The 11,323-nt window shown below is 28.9% G+C and overlaps 1 protein-coding gene across 1 annotated transcript; it reads right to left on the bottom strand.

Annotated features, from left to right (window-relative positions):
- Positions 1-295: 295 nt before the first annotated feature.
- On the bottom strand, positions 296-3,842 carry LOC110865057 (annexin A7). The gene is made up of 3 exons (XM_022114258.2): positions 3,621-3,842; positions 725-1,299; positions 296-652 (listed from the first exon to the last, which is right to left on the bottom strand). Exons 2-3 carry the CDS (start codon positions 1,263-1,265, stop codon positions 426-428), a joined length of 768 nt encoding a protein of 255 aa, XP_021969950.1. The 5' UTR covers positions 1,266-1,299; positions 3,621-3,842; the 3' UTR covers positions 296-425.
- Between the last annotated feature and the right edge of the window lie 7,481 nt (positions 3,843-11,323).

Here is an 11,323-nt window from a genome sequence, read left to right as displayed (position 1 = left end):
TCATGAAGTTTATAGCTCTAAAAGAAATATAACTAACATAACAAAAGACACCAAATGTAAAAAGAACAAATAAGTTAAAACAAAACACATATTGTGAAGATTGTATGGATACCAAAGTGATAATTAATTTCTTATTTTTGTCACCCAATTATGCTATAAGTTCTAATTTCCAATTTTCCGACCTAAAATATTCCTTATTAAGAAAATCTTGACTTTTTAGTGATTACAATACCTGGACTAAATGTAATGAAAAGTATAAAATGGTCAAAAATATTAGAACATATAACAAATTAAAAGCATTAATTATAAGTTGACAAATGTTAAGTTATGAAGCACACCAACATAAATGTAACGTATTATACATATAGCTACACTAAAATGTGTAAATGTTTGTGCAATTCCAGCCATCTCGTTTAATATTTTCCTTACTTCCACATCTTGAACTTTCCTTTACCCTTGTGCCTGCCAAATTTTCCACGCTTGTATTTTCCGTGCTTGTGTTTCCCATGCTTAAATTTTCCATGGCCGTGACTGTAGCCATAACCATGACCATGATGACCATGTCCATAGTGCCCGCGGCCCATGTATGCCGCCGCTCCCCCCGCGATCAATCCCATTACGCCAGAAGCAGCTCCTTTGTCCCCCTTTTGTGCTGAAAATATCCAATGGGTTACAAAATTTGATGGAAAAAAAAATAGTTTCTATGGTAAGTTGGCATTCTTACCTCCATGTTGACCGGGAGCAACACCTTGGGGATATCCAGCCGGTGGATATGCACCAGGAGGAGGAGGACCACCAGGATAACCTGCAGGTGGATATGCTCCAGGAGGTCCTGGGGGATATCCACCCGGTGGATAGCCTTGTTGAGGATACCCTTGTTGAGGAGGGTATCCTTGTGGGGGATACCCTTGTGACCCTTGCGGTGGAGGATACTCTTGTGAAGGATACCCATGTGGTGGAGGATATCCTTGCGCTGGATACCCTTGCGGAGGAGGATATCCTTGTGTTGGATACCCTTGTGGGTACTCATTTGGAGCGTACCCATACGGAGGATAGCCTTGCGGAGGATGTTCTCCAGATGGAGGATACCCTTGCGGTGGATGTTCTCCGGGTGGAGGATATCCCCCTTGTGGAGGTTGCCCTATTGGCGTAGGATATCCCCCTTGTGGAGGTTGCCCTGTTGGCGTAGGATACCCTCCCGGTGAAGGATTATTTCCACCAGCACGAGGTTGTTCATTTCCACTAGGGCGAGGTTGATCGGCCATTGTCGTAGTCTAATCACGGATCCGCTTTGTGACCCTTCAGAAAAAGAGCAACACATTAAGCAATTACATAATAATGATGTGAAACAAATTACATCACTTCATTGTATTGAAAAAAAGAGAGAGAAAATGATAGATAGTAGAAGATAACTTTTATACATATGTAAAACCAAAATTTTTCCAATGGTACAAAATTAAAATCGAAGAGGATACCAGAAATCTTATGTATTGTTCATCGAAAAGAAAAGAAGAGTCAATCTATTACCTTATAAACTCCAAAAAGTTAAGGCAGAAAAAACAACTTATATTTTTCATGTAAAAAGGTCTGTGTGGTTGGCATGTTATCATGGCGAATTTACAGGATCTTTGAATAAGCAAGTTCAGTTATGTTTCTATTTATAGTTTTTTTTTGGATGATACCTTGCTAATCTTGTGTGTGTAGGGTTGAGTTTATTTCAGAACTCTAAATAACTACAGAACTCCTAATAAACAATCATTTTATATATAAGTTTTTGTATGTAGGATCTTTTTATCATCTATTATATGTATTTCTTTGATTACATACATGTTAAAAGTAGTTTACATATGTTTAATTGCCAAAATTATATATATATATATATATATATATATATATATATATATATATATATATATATATATATATATATATATATATATATATATATATATATATATATATATATATATATATATAGGGGAGAGTTCATTGGGGAACACTAAAAAAGTGGGGAACTAGGGAACATGGGCAATTTTGTCAAATTACATAAACAAACACGTGAGGCTGAGAAAAGCTAGGGTTTCGTTGGAGAAGGCTGAGACACGGCGGAGATACGACGGAGATCAAATCAGGTTCTCCGATTGCATTAAACAACTAAAATCAGTCGCTCTTCAAGCGGAAACACAACGGAGATACGATGTAGCTGCAATCAGGTTTTTCGATTGCGTTAAACAGCTTAATCAAGTCGCTCTTCAATCAAAAATCTTAGTTTCCTCTTTCAAAAGTAAAATTCGTTGATGAATCTTCAAAAACATTGCAGGTAAAACGAAAAATTATAAAATTATAAAATTTCAGCAAACATTCATCGATTTCTAGGGTTTTTATGTTTTATATATTATTGTTTCCAGTTTTTATGAATTTAAAATATATTTCTAATACTAGATATTGATTTCAAACAGTTATTTTTCGTACGTTTATGAATATTATATTATATTGAAATTATTTAACATGTTAAATTCCATAATTTATCTGTTTATATCTGAGATATCATATAGATTATGGTTTTAGTCACTGAATGTTAGAATTGTAGCTAGGTATTGTTGTTTAACTTTAGATTAGTGAAATTATACGATTAATGTGTTCATCTATCATTGCCTATATGGAAAACATATTATATGAATATAAATTCGTTGTTGTTCAAAAAATTATCTTACTTGCTACCTAGACTAATTTTTCATGTGATAGTTGTTTGTAGTTAAAACACATATGTCAAAACTCATGCCTTAACCATTTGTTGTATTTTTAGGGTGGCATTGATGTCTGCTACTATTGATATTACAAGATACAAGGAGTATTTAAGAGATCTTGGTATCAAATTATGTATGTACAAGTGTTTAATGCCAGTTACGCGCATTCAATCAATTGTTACATGTGTTTAATGCCAGTTACGCGCTCTCCGGTGTTGTTATGCTCGTTTAGGCGTCACTTATGTAGGCAGCGCTTATGCGCGTAACGTTGGTTATGCGTGTTTAAATGCAGGTCACGCATACCGGTGCAGAACACACCTGTCATGCGTCGCGTAATGTGCGTAACCCAACTTTGATACGCACTTAATCCAGTGCTCGACGCTTAACCAGTGCGGGTTACGCGCATTGAAGCGTCAGTTTTTCATACTTAATGCAGGTTACGCACATTTCGGTGCTGATTACGCATGGGTTACGCATCGGGTTGCGATATCGGATTTGTTAGAAGTTCTTTATCTTCTATCTCAACTTATTCACTAATGTGCGCAACAAGGAGTACATTTGCACCTGTTTGAAAAATAACACCAACCCATGTTGACCCGCCAACCCATTCTGACCTGTTTCATTAGAATGGGTTATTTCAATCAACCCAGACTCACCCATTCAATGAGAAACAACCACCCATATCAACCCAAATGTTTTTTTTAAAAACGACCCATATCAACCCAATTTTGGGATGGCAGGTTAAAATTGCCAGGTGTGTTTATATACAATGACTTTTTATCATTATATAATCATTGAATGTAAGGCAGTCAAAATAACATTTTTTCTGTGATTGGATACAGCAAGGGAAGAAGTGGGGCAGTGGGCACATACCATTCATACCATTCAAAGATTCAAAGCTAACACGCATACTGCACACAATCACTATTGACATCATTATTACCTAGCATCATTAGACAATATTCAACTATTGAAAAGGATCTGCATGGACACATGGGACTGAAAAGGTATATTGTATCGTTTTAAGACTATGGGGTATGGGGCAGGGGTTGGGGCGTGGGTTGGGTACAAACGTCCAAGTCACCACCCCGGGTGGGCTTGGGTTTCGGCGTGGCCCCTTGGGCGGGGGTTTCAGCCTGGGCGTTGGGCGGGCCTAGCGGTCTTCCGTGGCCGGCTCTCATTGGCTGGGTTGGCTAGGCTATAGGTGGCTAGGATTTAAATTTAAAAAACAACCGTTTGGCCAAGCCAAACCCATACCGACCCACGCGGGGTAGCCACGCCGCCATACCGACCAAACATGCAACTCACCAGCGGTGCCACCTCGAAGTCCACGTGTCAACCCATGCCCCAAATCCCCGCCCCACCATACCCCACGGTCTAACCTTACCCAAAACAAAGGGAACTGTCTACTTAAAAGTTAATGAAGCATGAGGATTCCATGGAAGCATGCATGTGGATTGAAGTGGTAGTTGGTCTTCTTAATTTCTTATCATTCTGATGGTGTGAGCAAGGAAAGTGAACAACCAAACCCTGTATGGAGTTGAAATTAACCAATGTATAAATACAATACACTGTCATACTATTTATAATTCATTTCATATTTACTTATATTAGTATCATCTGACAATGTAAATATTTAGCTTAATACTAGTTAAAATATTACCTTGATTAAAGTTTATTTCTTGTATTTGTTTTTAATATTTCGAGTACGCATAGCTTCTATTTCCTTCTTCTGGTTACACAAATGCCCTACTCTCCCAAATCCATCCTCACACAAAACTTTATTTTAATTTTTTGAACTTTAATACCAAATTCAATATATAATGCGGTCAAATAATGTCTCTCATTTAACATTTAACATGTTAAATTTATTTATTCTTATATTTTGAGCCCGTGTAAACTCCATTTCCTTCTTCTGGCTACAGAAATATCCATAACCCTCATTTAAGATGTTAAATTTATTTATTTTAATATTTTGAATCCGCATAGACTCTATTTCCTTCTACTGGCTACACAAATGCCCTACCCTCCAAGATCCATCCTCACAGAAAACTTTATTTTATTTTTTGAATTCTAAAACGAACGTCAATATATAATGCAGTCAAATAAAGTCTATTATTTAACGTTTAACATGTTAAATTTATTTTTATTACTATTTTGAGCCCACGCAGATTCTATTTCTTTCTTCCTGCTACACAAGTCCCTCAAACCCTATCAAATCCATACTCACACAAACGTTATTTTAAGTTTTTTAATGCTAATCCGAAATTTAATATATAATATGGTCAAATAAAGTTGAACCAAATCTAACTGATCAATGGATACTCTCATTTAACTTGTTAAATTTACTTATTAAATACTTCGAGTCCGCATAGACTCTGTTTCCTTCTTCTGGCTACAGAAATGCCCTACCCTCCTAAATCCATCCGCACAAAAAAACTTTATTTTAATAAATTTAACTATAATATGAAATTCAATATATAATGCAGTCAAATAATGTCACTCATTTAACATTTGACATGTTAAATTATTTACTTGAATATTTTGAGTTCGCATAAACTGTATTTCCTTCTTCCTGCTACACAAATTCCCCAAAATCCCTAAAACATCGGCTTGTAATTCGGAAAAACAACTTAACTCCGTTAAGCTATTTTAACGGCGGACTATTTTACAAAAAAAAAAAAAAATAGCCTGTTCGGATTATTATCGACCAATAACTGACTTGGGATTATTATCTGCCAAATTGAGTTAGGTGGGATTATTTATTTCCAATTCGCCTTTATTTTAATATATTGAGCTCACATAAACTTCATTTCTTTCTTCCTGCTACACAAATGCCCAAAACCCCACCAAATACATTCTCGCAAAAAAAAAACTTTATTTTTATTTTTTGAACTCTATTCCTAATTTCATTATATAATTTGGTCAAATAAAGTCGAATTGAATCTACTTGATTAATGTAAACTCTCATTTAACAAGTTAAATTTATTTATTTTATTCTTTTGAGCACGCATAGACTCTATTTCCTTCTTCCCACTTTACAAATCGTCCAAATCCACCAAATACATTCTCACACAAAACTTTATTTTAATATATTGACTCCAACCTGAAATTCAATATTTAATTTGGTCTTATAAAGACGAATCGAATCTAGTCGATCAATGCAATCCCTGATTTAACATGTTAAGTTTATTTTAATATATTTAACAAGCATAGACTCGATTTCCTTTTTATCGCTACACAAATGCCCCAAACCCTACCAAGCATGCTTTTTATTTTTTTGATTTTGAATTTTTTTTTATTAAAAGGTTTCTACATTTATTTATATACAAAAGATCCGAAAAATAATAATTTTTAACATGTTAAATTAATTTTTATAATATATTTAACATATTAAACGAATGGTTTTTCGGTTCACCGCATTACCCTCATTCATTATTTAATTTGTTTTTTTTTACTTTTTTGAAGTTTTTATATATGAAGATGTGTAAAAACCATTCTAATAAAAAAACATTTTTCGTAAAAATAGTTGTTACCTTTGTTAAAGTGTTTTTAAGCATGTTTTTACTTTTTAGTTTTTTGTTTATTTTTAATTAAAAAGGTTTCTACAGTATTAATATATGCAAAAGATATGAAAATTTAAAAAAACATAATTTTTTAATGATATATTTAATATGTAAAATGAATGATTTCTCGATTCTCACATTTTTTGGTGGTCTCCATGGATTCAAACCTTCGTTCAAAATTTTAAAAAACATTTCTTTTTCAAATTTTTTTCAAAATTTTTTAAAATTTTTGCATATTAAGATGTGTTGAAGCTATTCTAATAAAAAAACATTTTTGAAAAAAAAATTGTTACATGTTTTAAAGTGTTTTTTAATCATAATTTCAGTTTTTAATTTTTGGAGGCTTTTGCATGTATTTACATGAAAAAGAGCGGAAAATTAATAAAAAGAATTTTGCATGACATATTTATCATGTTCAAGAACTGGTTTCGTGGTTCCCACATTTTTGGTGTTCCCCATTGAACCCAACCATTGTTCACTATTTTAGAAAAAAAAATTGCATATAAAGATGTGTTAAAGCCATTCTAATAAAAATATTTTTGTAAAAAGTAATTTATTACCGTTTTTGAAGTGTTTTTTTAGGCATGTTTTTTTTTTATTTTTTGACTTTTTTTTGTTAAAAAGGTTTTGATAGTATTTATATGCAAAAGAGCCAAAAATTAAAAAAAATAATAATTTGAACATATTAAATTAATTTTATATGATATATTTAACATGTTTGGTCAAAAAACTCGAATTGTGTTTAATTGATTTATAAAAATACTCATTTAACATGTTAAATTTATTTGTTTCAATATTTTGAGCTCGCATAGACTCCACACGAAACTTATTTTAATATTTTGAACTCTTATCCGAAATTTAATACATAATTTATAATTTATTCAAATAAAGTTGAATTGAACCTAATTGATTAATGTAAACTCTCATTTATTTAACATGTTAAAGTTTTTATACAAAACTTATTTAAACATGTTTGGTCAAACTCATGGTATATCTTCTATGCGAAGAACTATGTGGTTTTCGTAGTAAACTATTTAAAATATGTTCTGAAAAATCTAAAAACTTGAACCTAGTTTTTAATAAAACTATTAAATAAAAGAGACAATATTTGAGATATAAAGGTTAAACGAGTGATGTACATGTTACATGAATAAGTAATGGGTTGTGTTTGGATATAGCGATTCAACCTGTCAACCTGACACGACTGATACCCCGACTGAAAATCATAAGTACATTTAATAAAAAAGAACTACATTATGAATCTACCGTTAGTGAACCAATTAGAGAACATATCCCCAGGTATACTAATATATTTGACTGCCCATAACACGGTTCAAAATACATCACGAGAGCTGCTACTAATGACAACGTAGCTACTATTTGATATACTCATCTGTTGCTGCCTCTTAACTTAAGCCACAAGGTTGGGTCCGTCTCATCCAACTCCATATCACACCGTTTATCAACTGCATTAAATGAAAATCTAACCTTTTTAAAGGGTGCATATATCAACCAAATCTGATTTCAGGAACTAGGATATGACACCTGGATTGAACCGAAAAGAGTGCTTTGTTCTAGACCGAACGTAACAGGCAAGCTGCTCAGAAGCTTGAGAGCTACTCGATATCGGCTTGGTTAAAAGCTCGAAAAGGCCGAGCTTTAGCGAGCCCGAGCCTGAAATACAAAGCTCGTTTAGGCTCGCGCGCCTAAACGAGCCCAAACACCTTTTTATTTTTTATATGCAATATAATAATAATAATAGTGATGATCACATTGGCGAGCCGAACTTTTAACTTTGATGTTGTTCCCAAAATAGCTCGATCCGAGCTCGAGCTTTGGGTTTTACTCGCGAGCCGAGCTCGAGCTCAAATAAGTAGGCTCGAACCGAGCCGAGCTCGAGATTCTTAAAAACATGACGAGCCGAACTCGAGCTCAGTCGAGTTTGGCCTTGGCCCGGCTCGTTTACACCCCAACTGGTGGCTTGAGCTTCTTGGGCCGCCTTTTGTTTTGTTTCCGTTTCTACCTCTACTTCAAATAAACTGTTTTTTATTTAAAAAATTCGGAGCTTCTATATAAAGATATGTAGAAGCCATTGTAGTAAAAAAATCATTTTTGTAATTTTTTTACCTTTTATGTTATTGTGTTTTTAAGCATTTTTTGATTTTTTTAATTAAAAGGACTTCTAGATATATTTATACGCAAAAGCTTTGAATTTCCTTTTTGAATAAAAAATTGTTAACATGTTAAATTAATTTTTTATAATATATTGTTTTTTTTAAATTTTATAAGCTTTTGACTTTCTTTTTTTTTAATAAAAAGGCTTCTAGATGTATTATATGTAAAAGCTCCAAAACGTTTTTTGAAATAATGATTTTTAACATGTTAAATTTATTTTTATAATTTATTTAATATGTTAAATACATGGTTCCCCAGTTTGTAAATTTTTTATTAACTGGTTGTTGAGCATTTTTTGAATTTTTTAATTAAAAAGGCTTCTAGATAGATTTATATGCAAAAGACCAAAAAGTGATATTGAAAAAATTAATTTTTAACATGTTAAATTGAATTTTTATTATATATTTAACATGGTTCCCCGGTTTCGTTAGTTTTTTACCTTTTATGTTAGTGTGTTTTTAAGCATTTTTAGAATTTTTAACATGTTAAATTAAATGTTTATAAAATTTTAAAATGCTAAATACATTGTTCCTTGGTTTTTAATTTTTTTACCATTCATTTAAGTGTTTTATGCATTTTTTGAAAAAAACAATATATTTAACATGTTAAATGTTTAAATTGCTAAATACATTGTTCCTTGGTTTTTAATTTTTTTTTATTTTTTACCGTTTATTTGCTTCAAGTAACATGTTAAATCTATTTTTTATAATATAATTAACATGTTAAATATATGGTTCTCAATTTGTAATTTTTTTTTACCTTTTATCAACTGTTTTTAAAATTAAATTCTAAAAACATGTTAAATTTTTTATATTTGAATTTTTTTTTATTAAAAAGGCTTCCACATGTATTTATTCCAAAACATTTTTTTAGAATATATTTTAACATGTTAAATTAAATTTTTATAAAATATTTTTTTAGAATATATTTTAACATGCTAAATTAAATTACTATAAAATATTTAAAATGCTAAATACATTGTTCCTTAGTTTTTAATTTTTTTACCGTTTATTTAAGTGTTTTATGCATTTTGTGAAAAAAAAAACAATATATTTAACATGTTAAATATTTAAAATGGTAAATACATTGTTCCTTGGTTTTTAATTTTTTTTTACCGTTAAATCTATTTTTTATAATATATTTAACATGTTAAATATATGGTTCTCAATTTGTAATTTTTCTTTACCTTTTATTAACTGTTTTTAAGAAATTTTATATTTTTGAATTTTTTTTATTATGTATTTATTCCAAAACATTTTTTAGAATATATTTTTACATGTTAAATTAATTTTTATAAAATATTTTAACATGTTAAATTAAATTTTTATAAAAAAAAATTAGAAATTTTTTATTTTTGAATTTTTTTTATTAAAAAGGCTTCTAGATGTATTTATTCCAAAACATTTTTTAGAATATATTTTAACATGTTAAATTAAATTTTTATAAAATATTTTAACATGTTAAATTAAACTTTTATAAAAAAAATTAGAAATTTTTTATTTTTGAATTTTTTTATTAAAAAGGCTTCTAGATGTATTTATTCCAAAACTTTTTTTAGAATATATTTTAAAATGTTAAATTAAATTTTTATAAAATATTTTAACATGTTAAATTAATTTTTTATAAAATATTTTTTATAATATATTTTAACATGTTAAATTAAATTTTTATAAAATATTTAAAATACTAAGTACCTTGTTCCTTGGTTTTTAATTTTTTTTACCGTTTATTTAAGTGCTTTGTGCATTTTGTGAAAAAAAAAACAATATATTTAACATGTTAAATATTTAAAATGCTAAATACATTGTTCCTTGGTTTTTAATTTTTTTTACCGTAAAATCTATTTTTATAATATATTTAAATGGTTCTCAATTTGTAATTTTTTGTTTACCTTTTATTAACTGTTTTTAAGAAATTTTTTATTTTTGAATTTTTTTATTAAAAAGGTTTCTAGATGTATTTATTCTAAAACATTTTTTAGAATATATTTTAACATGTTAACTTAATTTTTTATAAAATATTTTAACATGTTAAATTAAATTTTTGTAAAAAAATTTAGAAATTTTTTATTTTTTGAATTTTTTTTATTAAAAAGGCTTCTAGATGTATTTATTCCAAAACTTTTTTTAGAATATATTTTAAAATGTTAAATTGAATTTTTATAGAATATTTTAACATGTTAAATTAATTTTTTATAAAATATTTTTTAGAATATATTTTAACATGTTAAATTAAATTTTTATAAAATATTTAAAATGCTAAATACCTTGCTCCTTGGTTTTTAATTTTTTTTACCGTTTATTTAAATGTTTTGTGCATTTTGTGAAAAAAAAAAACAATATATTTAACATGTTAAATATTTAAAATGCTAAATACATTGTTCCTTGGTTTTTAATTTTTTTTACCGTAAAATCTATTTTTATAATATATTTAACATGTTAAATATATGGTTCTCAATTTGTAATTTTTTTCTTTACATTTTATTAACTGTTTTTATGAAATTTTTTATTTTTGAATTTTTTTTTTATTAAAAAGGCTTCTAGATGTATTTATTCCAAAACTTTTTTTAGAATATATTTTAACATGTTAAATTAAATTCTTATAAAATATTTTAACATGTTAAATTAAATTTTTATAAAAAAAATTAGAAATTTTTTATTTTTGAATTTTTTATTAAAAAGGCTTCTAGATGTATTTATTCCAAAACTTTTTTTAGAATATATTTTAAAATGTTAAATTAAATTTTTATAAAATATTTTACCATGTTAAATTAATTTTTTATAAAATATTTTTTAGAATATATATTAACATGTTAAATTAAAATTTTTATAAAAT

Source organism: Helianthus annuus, chromosome 6 (genome assembly GCF_002127325.2).
Source record: "Helianthus annuus cultivar XRQ/B chromosome 6, HanXRQr2.0-SUNRISE, whole genome shotgun sequence".
In the NCBI taxonomy this organism is placed as follows: Eukaryota; Viridiplantae; Streptophyta; class Magnoliopsida; order Asterales; family Asteraceae; genus Helianthus; species Helianthus annuus.
The sequence above is the reverse complement of the archived record's forward strand: the minus strand, read 5'-3'. Positions and strand labels throughout refer to the sequence as shown.